The following is a 26,980-nucleotide window of genomic DNA, read 5'->3' on the forward strand; positions in this document are numbered from 1 at the left end:
TTTCTGACTGAATTGATGAAATCATAAAAACAAGATTTTTTTCCCCAAAACTTAACATTCTCCAGAAAGTGGATGTCTTGACTCCAGACCAGACCAGAGAATTTCTCACTCACACTGATAAGTCTGAGTAAAGGCTTGAAAAATCCACTCTACTCAACACTGATTAATTCAAAACAGTAAAATTAAATATCTAGATTTTACAAAACATATGCCAAAATTTGCTCTCATTTACAGTACTGAATTCATTAAAGTTACTCTGGTGCAGTCCTTAATTACCACTCTTGTCAATACTGTGCCTATCATATAAATAGATATCACAGCAATGCAAAGTGTTGCTCTCTGCATGCTACAACCAGGTCCAGGCCCTTCAATTTCTTGGTTTGTAACCGCTGTTAAATAAACACATAAAAAGTCTAGCAATAGTTTAACACTTACGCTTCCACAGTTTTTCTGACAGTCTGTTCATCACAATCATCATCTGAGCTACTGCAAGTGGCATCAGAGTCCAGATCTTTCTCCACATGAGTCAGCAGCCCTGTAGCAGAGTGTGCAAAACCCCAGATTTCACCAGGTTCAATGCCGAATCCATTCTGTGTGTCTTTATTTGAATTATTGTCCAAGTTAGTTATACTGCTTTCTGCCCTAATTTCTGTGCATCCAAGGGAGCTACTATCCAAAAATCTGGTTGAATCATGAAAAACTTTCATTCTTTGGAGCTGATGTTTCACAAAGCATTTCAGCTGGTGATCACAGTGTTTGACAACATGCTTTGCCAGGAGTATCTGTAAACGTTTCTGAGCTCTTTTGGCTCGACTGAGCACAACTTGTTGCTTACTGACACACTGAAGTAAATGAGCATTCAATTCCTCTTCTTTACTAGTGTGGGTGCAGCTCACAATTGCTTTCAAAGGCTCATGCACAACTTGATGCAATGAATTCCCTTTTTTGGTTTCAGCATGTACTAGTAGACCCTTATCCGAAAAGCCATTCTTCCGATACCATTTACAGTTTGGAAGCTGCATTTCTTCCACATTATTGGATTCAGTTACATTTGAATCCAACAGTCTCTGCATTTCTGCCAAACTCTGGGTCATGGTCTCCGATAAAGTTTCCCCTCTGACCTGCTCTTCAGGTTCTGAATTATTAATCTGACTGACCTGTGCGGTAGCACTATTGTGTAGTAGATTTCTCATCTGGGAGCAGCTGTGCTCTTCTGAAGTCCTTTGCTTACTGTTTTTGTTTTTTATGTTTAATGGAGAATTTGTGCTCATTAATAAGACAGATTGATAATGTCTGGAAGACTGAGGAGAACCAAAGTGTTTTACATTGAAGATATCATTTCTGAGGTTGGGCTCAGTAGTGGGAAACCCCAGGACTGAGCAAGTAATCTGTGTGATGGAATCCTCCTTTATCGTCTCTTCGACTGCTCTGGAATTTTCCATGCACAAAGTTGTATCAGACTCCATAGCTCTAGAGGACAAAGAAGGTGACAAGTAGATACCATGACCTTTTGTTGCTGCCTCTCTGAGGGCTGGTGTCATTATAGCTATTGTAGGTAGTTTACAGCAAACCTGAAAATAACAGGGGATATATAAATTCTCTAATTTTTAATTACAATATACAAATAAAAGACCATTCCATGTAATGTTTTTTTTTTAATTCTTTTAAAATCATTTTAAACCTACCCAACTAATGCAAATTCATCTGATCGACAGGGCCTGACTGGATTCCCTCAAAAGCCAAACAAGATCAGTTTTTCAGTATCGGGCAGAGCTTGTTTCTAATGCAATAAAAGGCTTCCCCTTCCAGCAGAAGTTCTTCACTGCAGGCACCTTCCCAACTGGCCAGCTCCTTAGGTTCACAGGAGCAGGGCTTCTCTGTTGTGCAGATTAGTAGGAGAGAATCTATGGTCAGCTTGAGGTCTTGGGCAAGCTGAGACAAGACTGTGGCAGGGAAGTTTTAAAAAAAACCATGTGAAACAATAGGTTTGTTGAAGAGGTGACTATAAGTCAGTGCTCCTTGTTTATTCCCTTATCTTAAGAGAGTTCCATTGGAGGGGTGCCTTCTCCACTAGCCTCCCTCTACTGTCTTCAGTTTGATTGGCCCTCACAGCCATTGCCTAGCTCATTTCTCCTCAAATCTTGGGTCTTGTCACATAATTTAAGTGTGAAGGGCCACATAATCATCTCACCATTCCTTTGTGCTCCCTCCCATCTATTTGTTGTCTCCACCTGTTGTTTTTCTTCTTATACTTAGATTGTAAGCTCTGGGAGGCTGTACACTGCCTCATATATTGAGACCCTGTTCAGAGGGCCCTTAGTGCTACCAACATAGGAATAAATACATAAATATTAAAATACAAGCTTTAGCTTTGGAGAGTGAGATATTCTGTTGTCTACAGCTATTGTTAGTCCAGTACAATCACTGCCCTCCCCTAAGGAGGGCGGCTATAAATCCTGGCTGGGGCTCAACGGAATGCCTGTTATAATCTATTTGGGAGTGACCACATTTATTTTTGTAGAAATTTACTGTATTTTGTGATGGAACCTGAACACTTGACTTCTTATGTTTAAACAAACTGTTTGCACAAATGCAGGGTTTTTAAACCCTGGCATTATTTTTCTGCTGGGCAGAATATTCTATTTTATAATATTTCTAATGAAAATAATGTAATAAACTTTACTGTGAAAGTTTTTAAAAAATACAAACAAGGGGCTGCCAGGGAGATGCACTGAATTAGAATCCAGGCAGACTCTCCAGACTTGTCAACATTTTAAATGAAGGGCTGAAGTGTGATTTCTCAACATTCTTCTTTTATAACTACCACATTAAAATCCTTAAAAGTAATTAGTCTTTACAACATTAAGTCCATCGTAACAAAGCTTTTGTCAGACATATCCTTTAATTTGGGGGTTTGGGAGATTAGTTTTTTTCCCTTTTCCCAGACAGGCATGTGAAATAACTGTGATAAGTGGAAAAGATGTAGCTGGAGGTGCTAAAAATTAAAGCAGGGGCAGAAGTCAGGCTTCCTACAGAGTTTACAAGCTTACTAAAACCCCAAAGGGAGTCCCCGCATTAGACTTTCTTTGAGCTCTCAGCAGAGGATCTCTTAAAAGGATATGGTCAACTTGAAATCTAGGCTTATACAGCAAGTTTAAAGCAGTTTCAGCTACTACACCTGCCCCTGAATCCAACCTGCCGATTTGTGCAGTTTTATAATTACATCTTCCTTTTCTAAATAAAATATCTTCCTCCACAGCTGTGAAATACCCATATAAACATCAGGAAAACATGACTACACACAAAGAGCAATCAAAACGCACAAAGTAAACAAACTGAAAACAAAGACAAATTTCATATATACCTATATACTCTAAGGTGCTATTTGGAACAATATAGTACAAAATTTTCACACAGAAATGCGATGTTTGAAACTGATCATGTACCTTTAAACAACACATCCTTCCAGCTGAGCTGCAAACTCCCTAATTCCAACAAATACAATTCCAAATTTTCCATAGGTTTGGGAAAAAACACTGAAAACGCAAACTAATCCATCAAGCTTGACCAAAGTAACGGAAGGCAATACTCCTGATGAGGGACAATGCAAAAAACCAGATCTGGAGTTCCTGAAGCAAGTTGCTTGAGTTACAATGTGGTTAAAAATGGTAGAAAATCTTTTTCAAAGGAGAAAACTCCTGATTTTTCAAACTGTCAAAGCTGATTAACACCTTGCCCAATAACCCTTCCACATAATTGTCTGCCACAGCAGAAAATATTCAGGTTGTTTTGTTTTTGTGGAGTCAGAATTATAAACCAGTATACTTCCAACCTTAACTATGGAGAATTTGGTATCTCTCCATAACATCCACTCAAAACAAAGGCAGCCTTGTCAGTGATATAGGGCTGAAACAAAGCATCATCCACAAGACTAAACATTCTTCATTAAAACTGTCCTGAGCTCCACAAAAACTGCCCATTTTTCCTTTTGACAAGTTTGGGGTATTTTGTTGCATTCTGGCATCAAGTAGTAAAAATAATTTCACTCCACCTTCATTGGAAGCAAACTGCTATGACCAAGCCCTTTGCTTCCACAAAGAAGCAAGTAGTGCAATATGATGTTTATGAAAAGGCTGAAATCTTACACTGGAAAGAGCTTTCTTGTCAAAGGTAATACTTTCTGAAGATATTTTTCCATTGTCTAATACTTTAGGTTTCCAAACTAGAGCAATAAAAATTCTACTAGACTAGCAAATAAGTTATTTTTAATTATTTGAAGTTCAACTTTCACTTAAATGTTGGTTTTTGACACTGAGAATCTGATTTTAAAAACGTGAAAAGAAAGGAGTAGGAGAAAATTTTTGTTTAAAGAAACAGAAGTACTGTATATGCACAGTAGAGCAACCAGTGTTTAAAGTGACTCTATGTTTATCCAAACTAGAGCCTTAATTACACAGTAAGACGTAGCCAGGAATTTCAGTTTTGCACATAGTGTAAGTGCTCCATATGAGCGACACCTTTGCACCTACTATAAACACACACAAAACAACATTTTTAAAAACTAATTAAATGATCACTAATATTCTCCAATCCCCCTAACAGTCACTGTTGTTCAATTCCTCCGCACCCCACCACATCCTACTTTTCTACTCCACTCTCACTTTTGTCTTATTTTCTCATTTTCTTTCCGCATCTTTTCCTTATTCCTGTCCTTTTCTAATCCATTCCTGACCTCCCTCTTTGAGACTTCCTTAGCTTTCTATTTTCAAATGTGTTTAAAGGGATGCATTCAAAACTTAAGTAAAATGTCATGTTGGTTACTACTACCCATCTTGGATTATTAAAAATAAAGAACTTTTAAAATCTGTTTACTTTTACATGTGGAAGATACTGGTTTACTTCGGGTATTTCCCTCAGAAGAAGCAACATAAATAGACTGATCAGTTTCACTTTTGTTTATAGCTACTTTCACTTTCTGATTCTCATGAACTTACATAGTGCTGAGGCTTTAGCTTCAATTTCAGGAAAACCTTTAAATAGAAATGTTTAACTGATTTTTTTAAAATGAAAGAACATTTCTATTCATAATAGAGTCCTGTAAACCCCATCTGTGCACTCCTACCCTTCTTCCCACATTTTGAAATCAAATTCTAAATTTTTAGCCTCAAACTAGACTGCTTAAGGGGACGCGATCAACTTGACAACCTTTCTTCTCTTTTGTACCTACCTTATTTACAAGTAACACTTCAAGTTATTATAACAGAGATTAAAGGAAAAAAATATTGTTTTCAGTTTAGTTACTTTTTGAATGGGACAGCTCAGTGGTTTGAGCATTGGCCTGCTAAACCCAGGGTTGTGAGTTCAATCCTTGAGGGGGCCATTTAGGGATCTGGGGCAAAAACTTGTGGATTGGTCCTGCTTTAAGCAGGGGGTTGGACTAGATGACCTCCTGAGGTCCCTTCCAACCCTGTTATTCTATGAAATTCTATGAATCAGCAGTTTTTAAATGCAAAGGTGGGCACACTATGGCCCGCAGGCCACATCCCACCCAGCCCCTGAGCTCCCGGCCAGTGAGGTTAGACCCTGCCCCTTCCCCTGCTGTTCCTCCTCCCCCACAGCCGCAGCACGCTGCACCGCCAGCACTCTGGTCTGCCGCTCCTGCCAGGCAGCGCAGACGGCGTGACTGGCAGCTCCTGCTGCTCTGAGCAGCATGGTAAGGGAGCGGGGGGGTGGGGGGGGGTTGCATAAGGGGCAGGGTGTCCCAGGGGCAGTCAGGGGACAGGGGGCGATTGGATAGGGGGTGAGGTCCCGGGGGGCGGTTAGGGGCAGGGGTGTGCATAGGGGTTGTGGCAGTCAGGGGACAGGGGGAGGTTTGATGGGCAGAGGTTCTGGAGACGGGAGTCATGGGATGGGGAACAGGGCAGGTTGGATAGGGGTTGGGGTACCGGGGGGAGGTTAGGGGCAGGGGTCCCGGGAGGGGGTGGTCAGGGGACAAGGAGCAGGGGGGGTTGGATGTGTCGAGGGTTCTGAGGGGAGCAGTCAGGGGGCGGGAAGTGGGAGAAGGCAGATATGGGGTGGGGGCCAGGCTGTTTGGGGAGGCACAGCCTTCCCTACCCAGCCCTCCATACAGTTTTGCAATGCTGATGTGGCTCTTGGGCCAAACAGTTTGCCCATCCCTGATTTAATGTATAGAAACTTACACTGTTTCTTCTACATGAGTTAGCATTTTAAAAAATGAGAAGGCATTTAAAAAAAAATAGGAAAATTAGACTGTATAAACAAAAGTTTACAGGAGCTAGGGCCTGGTGTAATATCCAAAACCACATTTAATACAATGTTTGAAATGACTAGAATTCAAGTTGATAGTGTCTCTAAGACCTGTTCCTGAAAAATCACAATTCATGTACTAGCTCAGGGGTGGGCAAACTACAGCCCGCGGGCCACATCTGACCCACCAGCGAATTTAATCTGGCCCTTGAGCTCCTGCTGGGGAGCAGGGTCTGGGGCTTGTCCCGTTCCCGTGCTCCAGTCAGGGAGTGGGGTCGGGGGCCACTCTGCGCATGTGTGCCGGGGCTCCTGGAACCAACAGCATGTCCCCCCTCCAGCTCCTATATTTAAGGGCAACCAGGGGGCTCTGTGTGCTGCCCCCGACCCAAGCGCCACCCCCACAGCTCCGATTGGCCGGGAACTGCTATCCAAAGGGAGCTGCAGGAGAGGCAATCTGCAGATGGGCAGCGTGCAGAGGCACATACCCGCGCCTCCACGTAGGAGGAACATGCTGCTGGTTCTGGGAGCTGCTTGAGGTAAGTGCCACCTGGAGCCTGCATCCCTGAGCCCTTCCATGCCCCAACCCCCTGCCTCAGCCCTAATCCCCCTCCTGCCCTCCGAACCCCTCATCCCCAGCCCAGAGCCTGCACCCGCAGCTGGAGCCCTCCCTCCCCCCCCACACACACACCCCAACCCCATGCCGCAGCCTGGAGCCCCCTCCCACACCTTAAACTCCTCATTTCTGGCCCCACCCCAGAGCCAGAGCCCTCACCCCCTCCTGGACCCCGACCCCAATTTCATGATCACTCATTGCCCGCCATACAATTTCCATACACAGATGTGGCCCATGGGCCAAAACGTTTGCCCCCGCACTAGCCACTTAATCACTGGGACTCCTTGCAGGAGTAGGGGTTTGTAGAAACCATAACTGAAGAGATGCTGGCCCCAACAGCGTCCTGGTTAAAGTTACGAAGGGCAAAGAGAAGTCCACCCTTAACCACTTTGGACTCTACACTGACCTAAAAAGAAGGTATAATCCTGCTCAGCAGCTTTTGTTTATTGTTCAGAAGCAGCACGGTTACTTACTATGAATATGTAAATATTTCACTATTTTGTTCTATTAGTAACTCCGAAAAAGAGGGCAATGTGGGGAGTCTCTGTGTTTCAACAGCTCTTACTGTGCAGTCAGTACTGTACAGAGGGAGCTATGAACTCAAGCATTATGTACGCTCCAGCAGTTATAAATCATAAATTACTCATCTTTGAAATGAGTATACATTATACACCTACAGTGGTCTCTCTTTGAACACAAAGGGACTCAATTTACAACAAAAAGAAAAGGAGGACTTGTGGCACCTTAGTCTCTTGTGCCACAAGTCCTCCTTTTCTTTTTGCGGATACAGACTAACACGGCTGCGACTCTGAAACCTGCCAATTTACAACAGACCACCTACACTGTTTTAATTACACAAAACATCAAAAAGGACATACTTCAACTGGAACTCATTACTACTCATTTACGATAAATCCGTAACTCATTAAAAGCCCTGAATGGAGAAGATATTTTCCCCTTGTTCCTCAATGATATTGAATCCAGGAGCATATGCTATTCCAATATTTCAAAGTGTATCTCCCCTCTATCAGTTAGTTCAGATGTTCTAATATTTAGTGTCCTCATATTTATCTGTTTATTTGTAACAGAACATTTACTAAAATTGACAGGTTTCAGAGTAACAGCCGTGTTAGTCTGTATTCGCAAAAAGGAGTACTTGTGGCACCTTAGAGACTAACCAATAAAATTGGGGTTTTGAATCTATCATGCTAAAATTAGGAGATTTTTTGTATTAAATGGATCACTCAGGGCTCTCAACATGTTGTACATATGTCTCTAATATAAATATTTGTATTACTTCTAAGTACATTACAAGCTCCATAAAGAAACTGTATGTGATTATTTCAAATATCCCTCTGAATCAGTCAGTCTCTGAAGAGGTTCCATAAAATGTTTTTTAAACAAGACCAACTTAGTGTTTATTCTCCTGTTAACATGTTGAGACTTTATACTTGCAATTCTATTAACACAGGATTTCTCAAACTGGGGGTCGGGACCCCTCAGGGAGTCGCGAGGTTATTACATGGGGGAGCTGTCAACCTCCACCCCAAACCCCGCTTGCCTCCAGCAATTATAAAGGTGTTAAATATATTTAAAAGTGTGTTTATTAGGGAGGGTCGCACTCACAGGCTTGCTGTGTGAAAGGGGTCACCAGTAAAAAAGTTTGAGATCCACTGTATTAACATTTATGGGAGTTCCCAATGCTAACTCATAGAACTCATAGAATATCACAGACCAATGGAATGAACAAGCCTTCTGGGTGAATAGATCAGTCTTCTATGTTTATGTTCTTGCTCTCTCAGTAACCTTATGCATTTTCCAGCTTTATTGTTCAAGAAGTTTCATGGAAGTTTTTTGGTCAATATTATGAAACATAGTTACCTTTTAATCAGTGGCCAAATCTAATGATTAGACCAAGGGACTGTTTCTGACTCCACCCATGAACACAGGTAAGTTACATACCTACATAGGTAATGGTATGTTCCTCACTGTAGTATAGCTGAGTGCTTCGCACTCACTAATGGATTTTACTCTTAAAACACCCTTTGAGATAGGGAAGCATCATTCCTGTTTTACAGATGAGGAACTGAGCCACAGGGTAGATTAAATGAATTGCTCAAGGTCACACAAGACATCTGCAAGCATTCTTGAGTCCCACTCCTAAACCCATTCCACACCCACTAATGTTTTAGATTACCCCATCAAAAATGATCTGTGATTCTGGGTACATAACTTGTGGTAGTCTGGGCCTGATTTTGAGACGGGCTGATTATCCTCACCTCCAGATCAAGGCAATGGAATCTGATAATTAGGCTCAAAATGGGCATCCAAAAAATCAAAGGCTACTTTTGAAAATGGTGACCCAAACTTTTGTGTTTCCACTTGCCCAACTGGAAAACCAATACACTGCAACAATGCCTACCTTCTTCATTGTACTGTTGGGAGACTTGAAGTATCATGCACATCTATTATGCTATATAACAATTAATACTTGTAGATCACTTTGAGCTCCTTGACTGGAACGTCCTATACAAGGGCAATGTATTAATACCTCATCCAAGGCCTAGGCAGAAACTGCAGTAAAACAGCCAAGGAAAGAACAATATTCATGGGGGGGAGGGGACAAATCACAGAGGAAAGTAGAACAGCAAAGAGACCCCCCTAGAAACTAGAGGGTGCACATTCTTCTAAGATCCACACAAACTAAAAGAGGAAACTGGCTCTGTATATAGGCAGTTTCATTGTTTTTCCTGTATAATCAATGAAATAAGAAATGCACAAAGCAAACATTAAAAAGAGAAAAAAAATTCTACTTTATTTCAATTAACCTTAGGTGTTATCTGTAACTATACTAGATAAGATTTTTCAGACAGAATTGTGATTTTTCAGTATAGTATCTATCCCTTTTAAGGATAGCTTACCTCATCCTTCTCTGTATATTTCCTAAACTGTGTTATTTTTAATTTACAGCCCCACCTAGTCTAAAATTAGTTTTCTTTTATCTGATTGTATCCAACTCTATCCCATATCTGACAGAGTTCAAGTTTTAACGAGCATTTTTGTAACGGAAAATGGGAATTTTGATATGTTAAACAGTTTTATTTTTATCTCATCTATAAATTCCAGCATTTAGGAAGAAGTGGAAAGAGCAAATTTAGCCCTTCAAGGCATTTAGGGATTCAGCTCCCCTCTTCAAAAAAAAACAACTTTTCTTGGTAAAGTATCCTGCAAAGAACAAGTGACTCTCTTTTTCCACTCTCTCTGTATTACGCCACCTTCGAATCCAAAACATATTTTGAGTTTTATAGACCAAATGGGGATACCACTGTTTTCAAGAAGCTACATTTAAAACAAACGTCGTAACTGAATCCATCTGCATGTGTCTTGTTTTTTTGGGCGGAGAACGCCAGCCAACGTGAGAGGCAGGTTTCTAATTTCCTCCGCAGCGGAGGGGCCTGTATGCCTCCACGCTGGCTCTGCCGGCAGGCTGCAGTGGGTTTCCCGGGGGATACAATGGCAAACAGTGGCAGCGTGTTCGCCGCCGACGTACAGAGCAGAAAGCCAAGCCACCCCCCCTCTTCCATCGCGCCCCGACCTCCCCAGCGCATCCCCCCGCCCCACCACCGCTGTGCGCTGGGCTTTCCTTCTCGTTCCCTACGCCTATTGCAACGCAGCCGCTCCAGGCCGCCCCCAGCCAGCGGAGCCCCACTGCCCCCACAGCGGAGCCCGGCCCCCGCACCGCCGCCGCCGCATCGCCGGCTGTTTGACGCCCCCGCCGGGGGCCGGCCACGACTCCCAGCGGGGGGTGAAGCGAGGGCAGGCGGGCCCCACCCGCCTCAGCACAGCGCCCGGCCCCGCCCACTAGCGCGCACGGGCTCTTCTCATTGGCCCCGCACAGGCACAGCCCCCCACCCAGAGGCCCCGCCCCGCCAGGCCCTCGCGGGAGGGGCGGGGCCCGGAGGCAGCTACACTACGCTCCACATTCCAGCTCCCCCACGGCCCAGGCCCCGCCGCCTCCCCACAGCGTCCAAGCCCCGCCCCTGCCACTAGGCCCCGCCCCCAACCCCGCCTCTGCCTCCCCTCGCCCGCCCTGGCCCCGCCCCTCTGGCAGTTTAACACTGAGCCCGGCCCTGGGGCGCGAGGACGGGGGGGAGGGGGGCCGCGGCCGCGGGAACCAACCGCCTCTGGGAGCCGCTGCCAAGAGGCCGGCTGGGGAGTCGCCGCCGCGGCTGTGCCCGGCTCAGGTCCCCGCAGCCCCACGCACACTCGCCTGCTCGGTGGCTCCGCTCTTCGGCGTCTCCACAGCGGCGGCGCCGCCCGCCTCCCACCCGGGCTGCGCTCTCCTCAATCTGTGCCGCTGTTTAACAGTCAGCTCCCAACTAAAGGCGGCGGGCGGAGGCGGGGCCGCGGCCGGGGGGGTAGAACTGGCCAATCTGCGGCGGGGTGGGTGGGGCTATGCAAAACTGGGGAGGGGGCGTGGCCTGACAGCGGCGTGTGGAACGTCTGGGCAGGGCGGGGGCTCTAGGATTCCGTGCCTAGCTGTGCCCCTGAGCCCGGGGAGCTACCCGCCTCCCCGGGATAACCCCAGCACGTGCACCCAGGTGGAGGGCGCCCAGGTAGCCGTGCCTGGACATAGGCCCCTGCCCCCAGTAGCTACATGTTCCCTTGGAATCTCTTCCCCCTTCATTGCTACCATCCTCCATCAGCACCTGCAAGAATCTTCTGGCTGTGTTTCTCCATTCCTGGAATAATAAAACCGGGGGGGGAGAGACAAGCAGAGACTCAAACGTGCACCCCAGCATCCTTTGCACGGGCTACCATAGCATCTCCCTGGATGCAGTGCACTAAAACTAGTGCAAAGGATTGTACGGTGCGTGCAAATGCAATTGCTAATGTTTCCAAATTCACCTAGGTATGTCTTGATGCAGCCCTATCAACTTTCAATAGACCTGCATTGCAAGGACATACACACTGTGACAAGATGGAAATAATAAGGTATACGTGTATCTGTTTGGTCCAGTTTTTGGTCCATCACCTTTAATTCTGAATGAATTTAGCATTTGTAGAATTTAATTGATTTAATGGTTGTGACGGACAGTCCTAGAGCCAGAAATCTGTTCATCCAAACAGTAATTTTAGCACCAACAGAAGCAGCCATAAGCTTTTCTTACTGCCCCAACATTTTTCAATCCTAATATGACAAGTTCACCTCTAAAGTTAAGTGGGTTGATCAGTCTCCATTCAGTTCCTGGCTTCTGTTGCTGAAACTGCCAGTAAGCTTACCACTTGTGACAATGTCCCTTTAAACCATAAACTTATATGCCATACTATAGAAACCATAATGTCAGCACAGCTTATTTCTAAAAGATGACTACTGTGCATTTACAAGTTTGTTAAATCACTAATTACACATGTGGCTTAGCAAAAAAACCACAGTTCTGTAGTTGTGTAATTCGGCTGATTCATAGCACATATTTAAAAGCTATAAAAGCTTGTATTAGTAGCATGCTCTATTTAAATACTAAACCTCCAACTGATGATTGAAGACTTACTGAGAATTGGCCAATAGGCCTTTTACAGAGGTATTCACACAGATTATTAACAATCAGAGGATGTGCTACTCAAGTGTGTCCTTTCTTACAAACTATATCAACATATGGATTTTACTAGGGCAATTCCAAGTAGTTATTTTATAGTATTTAACTTCTGATTTTTTCAAAGAATTCAGAACATTGATATTTTGCATTTTAAATTTATTAAGCTTATTTATACAAAATAAGTACGTATTGAAATAAGGCACATTGAGTTTCATTGTAAAGCTTATTACATTTTTGTAATTCATTATAAAGCTCAAAAGTGAAAGTCACTCACTCATTTATCATCATCATAGAGGAATGCAATGCAAAAAGCCAGATAATTATAAGAGAAAAATCAAGTACATTCTCAAACAGATAAATTATTAAACAGGGGTGGCAGTGAGTCAGTGACAGGTCCAAGTTCTACAGTTACATTTAACACTGTAAGTCCAAAGTTGTGGTTTGGTGTTGTTTACTTTAAGAAAAAAGTGGTTTCTTTGACGATCTGATTGTGTTTAATTCTGAACAGTTAGGACTGGGATTTAATATAATGACATTATGTTTCAAAGATCAAGTTAATTGTATCATTCCAAAGTGACCATACTTTTCACTACCAATACGTACGATCTTCTTGCCTCAAACTTTTTTGAATCATTCAGAGGATTGATTAGTCCTAGTGTTTTCCACCAGGAAAGACAGCATTACAAATTAATATTATTAAATATTAGAGACCACATTTTGTTATTGTAGTTTAACTACAGTACAACAGTTTTTAACAGTTCCTTTTCCTCAAAGCAGCACACTACTAATTTTACTTGCATTCTGGTGCCTGATTTAATACCGTATTAATTGTGATAGGATTCAGGAAGCAGTCTCCAGTATAGCCATGTGCCTACTTATCAATCACAATGTCTCTAGCAATGAGCTCTTTCATTATTTCATTGGTTCCACCGTAGATTGGTTGGACACGAGAATCCACAAAAGCTCTGAAAAAGTGAGAAGTAGTGGCAGAGTGAGTGGTTAAAGAGACACTTCTTGAAAATAACCATATAACAAATTCTTAGTAAATGGGAAAATCTCTCTTTAAAGATCCAGCATACTTCAAGTGTGATCTGTCTGCAGTGAGAACTCAGATCCCTCTTTCAGGATATTTTATTAAGGAGAAAACAAAAAGCATAATTCAGTTATCATCCTGGGTTGCTCAGGTTGTGATCATTTGATTAATCAAATTCCAAATAAGGGAACTTGTGCTTTAATGCTCATGTTGCAGTTTGTCAGCACTATTCTGGTAGAGAAGTGAAAACATGTGAAGCGATTATAGTCTAAGCTTAAGAGAAGAAAAAACAATTGACTCAGAAGCATGTATGAGTTTGGCAGAGTTTCTTAAGTTGAAATAGGAAAATTAGAATTTTACTCAATAGAAGTGTTCAAAATGCAACAAGTAAAATTCTAGAAACTTTCACCAATAAATAAAAAATTACAATTAAATATACTTGCTGATACCCTGTACGTAGGGCCCTACCAAATTCACAGTCCATTTTGGTCAATTTCACGGTCATGGGATTTTTTTAAAAAAAAAGAATAGTAAATTTCATGATTTCAGCTATTTAAATCTGAAATATCACAGTGTTGTAATTGTAGGAGTCCTGACTCAAAAAGGAGTGTGTGTGTGTGTGTGTGTGTTTTCTCGCAAGGTTATTGTAGCGGGGTTGCTGTACTGCTACCCTTACTTCTGTGCAGCTGCTGATGGCAGCGCTGCCTTCAGAGCTGAGCAGCCGGAGAGCAGTGGCTGCTGGCCAGAAGCACGGCTGCCTTCAGAGCTGGGCCCTCAGTCAGCAGCCACCAATCTGCAGCCACCCAGCTCTGAAGGCAGCAGCGCAGAAGTAAGGGTGGCGTGGTACGGGTCTTACCATCCTTGCTTCTGCGCTGCAGCTGGTAGGGCGCTGCCTTCAGAGCTGGACACCTGGCCAGCAGTCGCCACTCTCCGGCCGCCAGCTCTGAAGTCAGCGTCGAAGTGGCAATACCGTGATCCCCCTGCAACTCCCTTTTGAGTTAGGACCCCCAATTAAAGAAATTCTAGTCTCCCCCGTGAAATCTGTATAGTATAGGGTAAAACAGGGGTGGGCAAACTTTTTAACCTGAGGGCTACATCGGGGTTCTGAAACTGTATGGCCGGGTAGGGAAGGGTGTGCCTCCTGAAACAGCTTGGCCCCTGCCCCGACTGCCCCCCTCAGAATCCCCCCACCCATACAACCCCCCTGCTCTCCTTGTCCCTTGACTGCCCCCTCCTGGGACCCCCCCCACCCCTAATCACCCCCCCCGCTCCCTGTCCCCGACTGTCCCGCCCCCTATCCACACCCCTGCTCCCTGACAGGCTCCCCAGAACTCCCACACCTATCCAACCCTGCCCCCTGACCGCCCTACCTCCAACCCATCCAACTGCCCCCGCTCCCTATCCCCTGACTGCCCCCTGGGATCCCCTGCCCCTTATCCAAGCCCCCCTTCCCCCCGCTCCCCGCCCCCTTGCCTATGCCAAGTCTCACAGGGTAAGAACATGCTTACATTTGAAACCCTGTACATCTCTGGGGAACTGTCCCAAACTGGGCACTTGGGGTTAAACATTTTTTTCCCCTTTCGTTTTTTGTGTTTCTCTTCCATAGGCTGCCTTGCAAAGTTCTATTTTATTGTTTTCTATGTCCCCCTCCTTTTTTTAATTCAAAATAATGTCTTTTATAGTCTAGAAGTAATACCTGCTGGTATTTGCTCACCCTTTCCCAATTCTTTTATCATTTTCTCCCTTCCCCATTTTCAGTTAATTTAGTGCTTGATTAACAGCTCTGAAGACTGAAACCCTTCATTTATACACAGCACATGTACAACATACGAATTGTAAGCTCGCCCACACTTACTAGTGTGCCTCTGTGCCCCAAGAAAAAGAACATCTCTAGGTCCAAGGTAGTAATTTAGGTGCCATACTCATTGAATCCATTCCTTGCTGACAGGGTTTCTAATTGTGCAGTGGGTGCTTTCTGAGAGGTGAATATTTGCCCACTAGGAAATGAACTGAAACTATCAATTCATTTCACACAAACCACTGAACATCCATCTGATGGCTGTAGCTTTTAATCACTTCTAACTTCAGCTTCATTTGAACTGGTGGCTGAACTCAACAATGAAAGGCTCTTGATCCCCAAGCCATCCAGTTCCCCTTTCCCTACCCTCCCAGTGGGTTGGGGACTGAGCTGTGCTCCTGAGCATACTATAGCCTGGGCAGCAGCATAGGGAAATGGATAAGAATCCTTGATGATTTCACTCCATGAACCACTAAACACAGCATCACAACCACAGCTCTCCCCAGAAAGTAATTTTAAAATTTAGTATCCAGGAAGATGTAAGACTCTAAGTATGGCTTTTTAAATGTTGCAGGGCTGTGGGAGATAGTTACTACCAGTACATTAACAACAGGGGCCCTACAAACCTGCATACGGGTTGCTAGATATGCCGATACGATAATGGAACTCAGTGTACTTTAGAGTTGCTATTTACTCAAAGGATGGAACAATCATTTCAAAATGTGAACAGGCTCATGCACAATAATAAAGAGAAAAAAGTTACCTTAAAGCAGCATTAACAGGATAAAATATTATTAAAGGGACAACAACTTGAAATCAGGTCAGTTTAAAAAAAAACTGAGTTAGAAGTAATTTCTGACAATTCATCTGCCCTAAAGTCCTGCCATTTTTGAGGGTTTTGCTATGAGACTTTAAATTACTCTCTCCACCTTTTGGTGTGAGGAAGACACAAACAAGAGGAAAAGCTACCTAACTGACTGTACAGGAGAAATAGTAAAACCAACTACACAAAGGCATTTCCTTTACATGTATTGGTAAACTGCTTTGTATTAGTAGTGATTAGTTTCTCCCAGTTTACAAATACATATGAAGAAAATGCCTCATTTTACAACGCTGTTAATCTTTCATAATTCAGCACTGAAATGTTACACCCACCTTGCAACTGGATACTCCCACATGTACCCCCATCCTCCATGAAGTTGTACACACTGAGTAGCCACGCTGTTTTGGAGATCAGAAGCCCTAAAACAGCAAGAACAGAAGTTTGGTTTTGAAGCATTATGCTACTAGATCTATAAAGAAGTAAAACAAACATTTAACTATCAAATTTTCTTACATATAATAGCCATATCCAGAATGTTAGGAATTACCGTGATGAAGTTTGGTCTTTTAAAAAGAGGACCAGAAAGAAGAATAACTGGCAAATGTTTTAACTTTAACATTCAAGAATTTGGCCTTTCTTATAGAACTTTCACAAAGGAGGGCTTTCAAATACAGACAAGTTTGTTTACCTTTAGCTTATTCATGTTGTATATGCCAATCTTCGAACAGATTTTTTTTTAAAACCAATGGGGGTTCTTCCTCTGTCAGATCCTTCCTAATGTTTCTTGTTCACAGCCTTTTTCTTTTGGCAACATACTAGGATACTCTCTGTACACCAATAATATCTGGTGATGCCTTTTTTTTAAAATGCTAAGAATCACTATATTGCACTTTTTAATATAAATGCTGGCTAATAAATGCTCCAAGTATTTTCCCCCCTTCCCTACGTTTAGCTGTCTCTATAATGTTAATTTTTGTGGACTTTCCAACCAGAATTTGATACACATTTTTATCCTAGACAGAATGGGCTTTATAACTTGTTTCCTGCATTTTCTTTTTTGAAAGACTGCATGCTTGCAGAATGCAAAAAAGTAACTTCAATAATAGCAAAAAGAAATGAAAAATGATTAGTCAAGTCAATTTCCTTTTCATAGGAAAGAGTACATAAAATTCTTTCTCCTCAAGCATGCTCCACTGCAAAATTTTCTCGTGAATTATATTACACCACATTTAACCATAAAATGATGTCTTGATGAAACTATCCATCCTAAATAGATTTTCAGATTAATTTAAATACTGTAATGGTTAACAACACAATAAAACCTATAGATCTTTCAACAGAAATCAGCAGTAAAGATGTATAATGCTTTCCAAAAATTTATCTTATTTAACTAAGCATCTACCTCCAACCAAAATAGTCAATTTTGGTTAAATCTTAAGAAAGGATATCGACTACTGTATAGTCAAATGAAGTGCAGGATACTGGTGCCAGAGAAAGAAGCAGTTTCTCTGTTCAAGCAATTTTTAAACCTATTCAAGTTCTGTGGAAAAGTTACAGAAATTCCATTACCTATATGGACAAGGCCACCAAATATTGTGGGTGTAGGCATTTTGGTGATTTTGCAAGTTTCTTGCTTTGGAAAATCCACTGATGAAAGAATTTAGGCTGGCATTAGTTATATCCTCCTCCACAAAGCTAAATGCCTCTGCTTCTGTACCAGGTATTTTGGTATAATCCGTGCCAAGAAACACTCAATCAAAATTGTTCCTTTTAATGTAAATGTTCTATCTGGATTCCTGTGGCATTTTTTGCATACTTTTTTTAAAGGATTAAAACTTATACATTTTCTGCAAATGTTCTGCCACTTTCTAGTCTTCATTTCCCCCCCAACTTTTGCAGCTAACAATCTGGCACCGGGACAAACGTATTACCTTAGATGTTTCTACTTGTCTAACTTTGTCTGGTTAAACACAAGTTAATAAATAACTGCAAAAATAGTTCCTGGGGCTTTTTCTGTCCAGTTAAAAAATGGATCGATGAAAAGGAAGAATAGCTCAATCTCAGCAACAGCAATAAAGAGGTAGCTAATTATTTCTTCCTGAAATCAGATAGTTCTCAGAAAATGGCTAGGTCAAGTACCTAACTCTTATGTCAGGATTTATCAAACATATCTAAAACTTTTATTTTATATTTTATAAATATTATGCAAGGGAATCCTTGGTTTTTAAAGTATTTCAGCTGTATAATTAAATGGTTTTTAAAAACTCAAACTAATTCTCAGGTGAAAAACTATTTAAGTTGAATTTGGATCACATTGCTCAAGAGACCTTTCTCCTAAAAGCCAACACTAAGTAATTTTGAAATTATTTGATTAACCAATACCAATATTCAGTGTATGTATCTCTCTGTATACCACATGCATCACTGTAGTTGGGCTAATAAATTCTGATGTTAGATGCAGACAATGATTTAATCACATACAATGTTACCTTTAGGGCTAAAAATTTGGGTTGGTTACGCCAATGTTCTAGCCAGAAAAGTTCATATAAGTAACATTTTCAAACTGTTTTAACATGCATACCAGTATTTTGCCATGGAAGCTGTGGAGGAGTCCAGACGTTTCTTCTCATGCAGCTGGAGACAGCTGTCCACGAACGCCCGGCCCACGCAAATCTGAGTTTTCAGTTCTGCTAACTTGTGCTGCACTGTCTGATTTTTGTTGGGAGGGGAAAATGTTTTGTATTTAAAAAAAATCAGGAAATATTTTAAAACAAACCAGTGAAAGCAAAAGATGCCCATAAGGTCATTGCAAGGAAATGCCTTTAAAAAAAAAAATGCAATGTTCTGCATGAAGGAAACACCACCACAGGAAAGATGGCATACCAATACAGCAGCTAGAGTTCTGTTAAACTAAAAGCAGCTTCATTTCCATTTCTTTTAACAGACTCATTTCTGCCAATCTAATCAAATAGGATTTGCTCAGAGTCAAGGAACCTGTGAATCAAAGAAAAGCTATAAAATCTGGTCTTTCACTCACAAAGTCATGTGTTTTTCTTATTTAAAAATAAATAGATAACAGAAGTTTGAGTCTATAAATTCCTAGATTGTAAAACCCAGTGCCCTTTACCGAATGTTTCAGCAACTTGAGCTCCCCCTTCTGGTAAAAATGTGTTTCTATTCTTAACAGCTGGTAATTTCCCTAGAGAGACAAGATGGCTGAGGTAATATCTTTTATTGGACCAACTTCCTCACCCACCTTGTCTCTCTAATATCCTGGGATTGACACAAGTACAACCATACCGCATACAGGAATTTCCCTAGTTTATTAGCAGTTCCATAAAGTACTATTTTCTTCAATGTAAAATTTATTTTAAAGGTATAATATCACAATCCAAAAAACTTTTATTTATCAAATATCTTTTATTAAAGAATAATTAAAATTCAAGTCCACAGAGGGAAACGAGAGGTTCAAAGAGATACAAATAGGAATAAATGGATACAACTGAACAAAAGAAAGTTTAGACTGGCTGTCAGGGAAAGTTTCCTAACGTTGAGATCTGCTATACTGTGGAAAAAGAAGAAGTCCACTTGTAACATTACATAAAGCTAGGCTGGGCAAAAACTCAACTATGTGGTAGTAGTCCTTACACTAGCCAGGGGAATGAAAAAGACAAGTTCTTAAACTCCTATATCAGTGGGCTTCATCATTTCCTTTATCCAAGCTACAGAAACAAATAGACTGATTTCAAACCCTGTAATAAATGAATTAGGCAAGACAGCAGACTAATTAGAAAGCAGTCAGCTTTTGATTACAGACACATTTTAGCAATCAGCAATGAAAGGAAAGGAAACACAGAAAAGCACAGACTGCATGATGTTTTGATAAAAATACTTTATTTTAAAAAGTTTATTGGAGAGTGGTTGTCTTGCTTTAAAGCAAACTCTCCGCACTAAAACTAGTTTTTAAAAGAGGTATTTCCATAGTGCTAAGTATAGACATTGGAAATGCTAAATGACACCTGGAAATTATGAATTGATACTTAAGATGTCTTACTTCTAAGGGCCCAATTCTGCTCTTGCTGAAATCAATGACAGATCTGCCTTTGAGATAACAGGAAAAGGATCAGGACTCAAAACTGGGAATTCTTGACGTTTTTAGTTAGATCTCAAGGGCACATTTCAATTAACAAGGCGGCTACCGTTCTCCAACCTGTATAATTCAGTTTCTATGCATCACAAACACTAGAACTTGGCCAACGTTCTCATTAAAATGTTTAACATTTTTAAAATGTTTAACATGGTTTTCAGAATAGCCCCCCTACCTAGGGTTTTACTCTGAAACTCTTAAGATCATTCCTGTATTAAGAAAAAAAATAAGCAGTACCTTCTGAAAATTGCTACATTCGCAGGTAGAATCCCTGAGTCTGTATTTACTAGACTATGGTTAACAAAAGTTACTCTGATTAGAAAAAAAGATACTGTGAGAAGCGGAGCCTGTTTTCATGATTCTGAACAAGTAGTAGAGCCATAGTCTCAAAACTCACACCTGACTCTCATTAATGGCTGCAAGAATAATATGCACTGTGGACAATATATAACTTCTTATGTGGAGTCACTTGTGCATTTAGTTGCCTCGCAGCTGAGGAATCATTTACACTAGCCATAAAACTGAAGACTTTATAAAATAATTATTTGCTTAACACTTCACAGGCATTAAAAACAACAAGTTCCCTTCTGTGAAAAACTTGCCTAGTATCAATCTCAGGTAGGCCCCGATCCTGCAATGCACTGTGCACAGGTGGACCCCCATGCCTGGAAGTCCACCGAAGTCAATAGGATTCAGCTCATATGCAGAGGTCCATCCATGACAATGCACTGTAGGATCAGAGCCTTAGACAGTAAAATGCCATTTTATAAACAAAACTATTTTCACTATATATTCATAAACCAGGTCAGCAATGCAACATCTACTTCCAATCTGAGAGCAGCAGCAATGTTATCTCAAGAGCACTTAGTCATGTTCAATTTAAAACCGAATGTGAGAGAGAAAGCAGAGTCATTCCAGGTACACCTCTACCCCGATAGAACGCTGTCCTCAGGAGCCCAAAAAAAAAAAAAGTCTTACTGCGTTATAGGTGAAACCGTGTTATATCGAACTTGCTGATGATCCGCCGGAGTGCGCAGCCCCACCCCCCAGACCAGCCCCCTTTACCACATTATATCTGAATTCATGTCAGATTGGGTCGCGTTATATCGGGTTAGAGGTGTACTTGCTTCTAATCCAACTTTAGAACCTTTGAAAACAGGCAAGCAAAACCACTGGACTAACACCTCTATTGAAATGAAAATTACATATATCTATACTGATAAAGAAACAGACAAAAAGAAGGATTTCTGTCTTTTTCTTGGTTTAAGCTCACCTGTAAATGTGCAATTGTTTTCCCAAAAGCTTTTCTTTGTTTAACATAGTTCCTTGTTTCTTCGAACATGAATTCACAGCTGGCAAGTGCCATATCAGCAATCAACAGTCTTTCCTTGGAGACAGAAGTGATAAAGAATCTGAGAGTTCTTATCCAATGCAACTAATCTCAAATTTCTCTACACAAAACAGATACACACATAGGTTGGAAAACAAAAGTTTAGTTTGACTGTTAGTTTTGTTCTGTGCCATTAAGTTTTAACTAGACATATTGCATAATTGAAAATATTGTCACTCTAATAGACACAATTGTCTTGGTGGGACCCAAATTTTAAAAGTTCTTAGTGACATTCCAAAGTTTCATAAACAGGACTACAGGAAAAAAAGAAATCTAAAAGTGATATGTAATACTCCCATTGACTTAATGGAAACAATTTGGCTCAGATCTTTCAATAATTTGGTTTTCATCTTTCAGTTCAAATAAAACAGTAATGTAAATAAGTTTTAGAAGGACACTGTCTAAATCAGAGGTTCGCATACTGTGGTCCATGAGCTCTATTCAGGTGGTCCAAGGATAGTTCCCTCCAAGGTGCATGCCTGGGTGGCCGCACACAAGAGAGTGAAGAACCACCCACCTAATTAGTGGAGCCGTGCAGGCGTGGCTCCACTAATTAGGTGCCTGGACCCTGAAGAAGATGCACATGTAAGTTGAGGTGACGACCTTTGGGGGAATACGGGGTAAGTGGGCGGGCGCAGTGGGGTGAGAAGAGGGGGTGGAGGAATTTGGGATGTGCAGGGCTGCGGCAGCCAGAGAAAGAGGCGATTTTCCCCAGTTCCAGGGCTGCGGCTGCCAGGGAGAAATGGCCCTCCTTCCCCCAGCCTCAGCTCTGTGGCTGCTGTGGCGGAGGAGACCCCCTCCTTCCCAGCCCCACCTCGGCGGCTGCCGTGGCAGGGGAGAGAGAGGGCACATCCATCACAAGTGAAAGGTAAGACTACGGATATTAAAATATGAGGTGTGCGCTTTTATTTGTAGAACAAAAAAACAAATTATGAAGGGATTTTTCATATAGCACTTTTATCTGAAGTGCTTTACAATAGTTAGCAAATGGTACAAACAACAGATCAAAAGATCAATTAAGTGGTCCGCTGAGACCCTCAGCAATTTTCAAGTGGTCTGCGGAAAAAAGTTTGAGAACCACTGGTCTAAATACATTTAAAAGTTTGTAATTTTCTCCCCATTCTCATAAATGCTGAGAAGATTTAAACTAAGATCCATTTCCTGCAGAATTGTTTTTAGCTTAACCATGTAAATAATCTGGTTCACTATTGTAGGGGTGCTCATGAGCACTGCTGCTGTGTTTGTTTTTTTTTTTTTTTTTTTTCAAACCACTGAAATATTTTCTTTGAAAGAACTAAATAAATAATGTATGGAATTTGCACAGTGAAACAGTAGGTCTCATATTTAACATATAGGGTAAAATTAAGTAAACATGATTTTTATTAGATGATGTAACTACAAAGTCATAGTTTATGCTTTATGACAAAAGCAGAGTCATGGTTTTGGCATCTGAGTTTCCTCTCTGCTCTTCCAAACCTGCATTAACTGATCAACTGCGTTCAGTTTACTAATAAGACAAGCCACTTTGAGCGCTACAAAATGTTTCCACTTTTCAGTTTTTTATTGAATAGATTGAGAAAGTAGTTTATCTAGCATATATTCCCACTGGTAAGAGAGTTGCAGGTGTGCATTTTGCATTCGCCTTTAACACAAAGAAAAGTCAACTCTGCACTAAGAGGCTTATAGAGGGCAAAAAGAGCATATTTAAAACTATTGAGCTGAGTGCACAAGTGTTAAGATGATAGCACAGTTGTTCATAGCATTCAATTTTTAAAGTCTGTTCTAATCTTGTGTTCTTCACACCCGTGCTATTGACAGAGATCTGGTCTTGAAATCAGGTATGAGAACTTGATACAATAACTCCTCACTTAACGTTGTACTTCTGTTCCTGAAAAATGTGACTTTAAGCGAAATGATGTTCAGCGAATCCGATTTCCCCATAAGAATTAAATGTAAATGGGGGGGTGGGGGGGTGGTCAGGTTCCAGGGAATTTTTTTTTCCAGACAGAAGATTATATATGTATACACACACACACACACACACACACACACACACACAGTATAAGCTTTAGACAAACAATTTAATACTGGTACACAGTGATGATGATTGTGAAGCTTGGTTGAGGTGGTGAAGTCAGAGGGTGGGAAATTTCCCAGGGAACACCTTACTGCTAAATGATGAACTAGCAATTGGCTGAGCCCTCAAGGGTTAACTCATTGTGGTTAATGTAGCCTCACACTCTACAAGGTAAAAAGAAAAGGAGTACTTGTGGCACCTTAGAGACTAACAAATTTGAGCATAAGCTTTCATGGGCTAAAACCCACTGCCTATTGTATTTTCCACTGCATGCATTCGATGAAGCTATATATACATACACACAGAGAACATGAAAAAATGTGTGTTGCCATACACACTATAACAAGAGTGATCAATTAAGATGAGCTATTATCGGGGGGGGGGAAGAGAATACCTTTTGTCGTGATAATCAGGGTGGCCCATTTCCAACAGTTGACAAGAAGGTGTGAGTAACCGTAGGGGGAAAAAAATAAGCATGGGGAAATAGTTTCACTTCGTGTAATGACCCATCCACTCCCAGTCTTTATTCAAGCCTAATTTAATGGTGACAGAGACAGAGACACACCGTGTGTGTGTGTGTGTGTGTGGTGCATTTCCCCTTTAAGTGCACTACCTTGTTAAGTTAATCAGCAAGCTGAGACCACAGCAGCTGCTACCAGGAAGCTCCCTCCATTCCTAGTCCCGTCGTGTGTCCCCCCTGCTCTATGGAGATGGAGTAAGTGGGGTGCAGGAGCAGGGGGAGGCTAATGTCCGGGTTCCCCCACCCCCACAGCAAGCAGGAGGTTCGGAGAGCAGCTCCAAGGCAGAGGGCAGGAGCAGCACATGGCCGTGGGGGGAGGGACAGCTGAAATGCCCATTAATTGATAGCCTGCTGGGCGGCTGACGCACAGGGAACTTAGGGGAGCGGGGAGCTGATAGGGGGGCTGCTGGTCCGCCCTGGTTCCAAGCCCCCACCAGCTAGCTGCAACAGGCTGCTCTTCCTGCAAGCAGTGGACAAAGCAGGCAGCTGCCAAACGAGTGATAAACGAGCACATTCCCTAATTGATCAGCAACGTAACAACGAAACAATGTTAACCAGGATGACTTTAAGTGAGGAGTTACTGTACATGTAATAATCCTTTCTGTAGCAATTATTATACCTTCCCTGACTAAAACAGTACCCTAATTATTTGAATAGAAACTATTAGATTGCAAGCTATTTCACGGATATACCAAGATGCTTCACTTTGATTTGCAGTGCAGAATTCCTACCACTAAAAAATAAAAGCATCAGCAAACTGTGGTTGTAGGCATCCTCTGAAACTGAGCTGTCTCGCCATAATCCATAAACTGCAGGTGGCAGTTCCAAGCAAAGACCAAAATAAAATCTTTGTGCTTTTCCTGAACAGTGTAGGTTTGTGTCCGTCTTACCTGAGGGAGCTCTGCCATCAAATAGTAGAACCCTTTGTTCTCTTGTCCAAGCAAGGCACTGGCTGGCAAACGTACATCTTCAAAAAACAGCTCTGCTGTGTCCTAAAAATTGTTTTAAATAAAATATCTAATATCAAACTCACTCTTCCTCAGATTTTCCTCTTATCCAGTTCCTGACTTCTACAGCCCAAATTACATATATTCCCTGGAGGCTGTTCGCTTTCAATATAAATTTCATTGAACTGCAACCCACCCTTACAGTCTAATTTAGAATATCCTGCTCTTGCAGTTAAAACTACGAACTGAAGAATTACTACAGCTACATTTGATCTGTACTTAAAGTACCCCAAGGAGTAACAAGTCCTTTTAGATTGCCTCAAAGTCTAGCACACGGTAAGGCTCAGATGACTTACCTGTGCTTTCAGGCCTATTTTTTCCAGCTTGCGTCCTTTGATGAATCCTTTCATTCCATTCTCCACCAGAAAAAGGCTGATCCCATGAGCAGGGGAGCGGGCCTCACGGTTTGTAACAGCAACCACAATCACTAAATCACTCATCCAGCCATTAGTGATGAATACCTGTAAAAAACCCACACCCCCCCAAGATGGAATAATGCTGCATGTTAGCTGGCAGGTAGCTAGGAAGAAGATTATAAAGTAGTAGTACACGAACCATCACACACTTCTACAAATGAACAGTATACAAAAAATGAAAGCTGTAAGTAAGTGTCTAAAAGGTTTATAAAGTCCAGATGCATAAAAAAAACACCAAAGTGCTCCAGAACAGTCTATAAAAGGAGAGATGGGCTCAAGTGGCATAATTTGGATCTGGATTGCAAACAAACACCCCAAAGCTAAAGGGTGCTGGGGTCTGAGGTTCTGGTTGACTCTACCCCATTATAAAGACAGGGGACAGATTAAAAATAAAAACCACATTTGTATTTATTTTTTAATATTCCTAAAGTTCAGAGGCATTTAAATTCAGATTTTTAATTCAGTGTTATCTCTATTATAAAGATTCCTTTTATGAACAAGAATGCCAACTAACATGCAGATGACCTCTTCCAAAAGTTAAAATGTTAAGGTATGAAGTGGAAAAATCACTGGGAGGTTCTCCATTACTATAGCAAATCTCTGTAATTCTGTACAATATGCTGTCTACTCATATTTAATATTGTATGAAACACTGACGCATGCTACAGTGGGTGGAAACTTACAGTTGCCTTTGCTGTATTGTATGTTTTAAGTCAAATTCTGATATCACACACACGACAGGCAGAATAGACACAGACATGCCAAGTATAAAAATTAGATTCATATTCGAAACTATGCCAACCAAAGAATGATTGCACTGCCTTGTCTTGCCTAGGTTCAGGCATGCAACCTATTAAGTTTATCTATTTAAAACAGTATCTTTTACATACGTATGGACAAATACATATAAACACTTATGGTTTTATTACTGCAGTGACCAAAAGCCACAATCTAGACAAGGCCCCACTGTGCTAGGCTCTGCCAACACATAGATTTAGCCCATAAATATGGCTAAAATAGGCAATTCACAGCAGGAAGAATCTTTGAAATATATTGAAATCAAAATACTATTACTACTTTGTGTTTTCATCCAAAGATTTCAAAGCATTTTTACCCATACAGACAAGAATCAGCACCACCATCACATTACAAATAGGGAAACTGAGGCCCAAGTTGGTATAGAAATGTTCTCAAAGCCCTGGTCTACACTAGGAGTTGAGGTTGAATTTAGCAGCGTTAAATAGATTTAACCCTGCACCCGTCCACACGATGAAGCCCTTTTTTTCGACTTA

General features: G+C 41.6%; 2 protein-coding genes across 8 annotated transcripts in view; both read right to left on the minus strand.

Annotated features, from left to right (window-relative positions):
• KANSL1L (KAT8 regulatory NSL complex subunit 1 like) overlaps positions 1-11,237 on the minus strand; it is a 97,839-nt gene extending 86,602 nt beyond the window's left edge. For 4 of the 7 annotated variants that reach the window (XR_012154379.1, XM_073306704.1, XM_073306700.1 and 1 more), the window contains exons 1-2: positions 11,151-11,230; positions 436-1,571 (exon numbers count right to left, since the gene is read on the minus strand). Coding sequence is in view for 6 of the 7 variants with exons in the window: in XM_073306704.1 (XP_073162805.1) it covers positions 436-1,541 (1,106 nt within the window). In the remaining variant the exon portion in view is untranslated. Of the gene's footprint in view, positions 1-435; positions 1,572-1,685; positions 1,944-11,150 lie in introns of all 7 variants that reach the window. The other 3 variants (XM_073306701.1, XM_073306702.1, XM_073306703.1) reach the window with 3 other exon arrangements.
• Positions 11,238-12,646: 1,409 nt separating this feature from the next.
• ACADL (acyl-CoA dehydrogenase long chain) overlaps positions 12,647-26,980 on the minus strand; it is a 31,896-nt gene continuing 17,562 nt past the window's right edge. Inside the window, exons 6-11 of the mRNA XM_073306711.1 lie at positions 25,569-25,733; positions 25,156-25,257; positions 21,552-21,665; positions 18,713-18,840; positions 16,464-16,550; positions 12,647-13,442 (exon numbers count right to left, since the gene is read on the minus strand). Of these exons, the coding sequence (XP_073162812.1) occupies positions 13,349-13,442; positions 16,464-16,550; positions 18,713-18,840; positions 21,552-21,665; positions 25,156-25,257; positions 25,569-25,733 (690 nt within the window). The 3' untranslated portion in view covers positions 12,647-13,348. The remainder of the gene's footprint in view (positions 13,443-16,463; positions 16,551-18,712; positions 18,841-21,551; positions 21,666-25,155; positions 25,258-25,568; positions 25,734-26,980) is intronic.

This window comes from Lepidochelys kempii, chromosome 11 (genome assembly GCF_965140265.1).
Source record: "Lepidochelys kempii isolate rLepKem1 chromosome 11, rLepKem1.hap2, whole genome shotgun sequence".
In the NCBI taxonomy this organism is placed as follows: Eukaryota; Metazoa; Chordata; order Testudines; family Cheloniidae; genus Lepidochelys; species Lepidochelys kempii.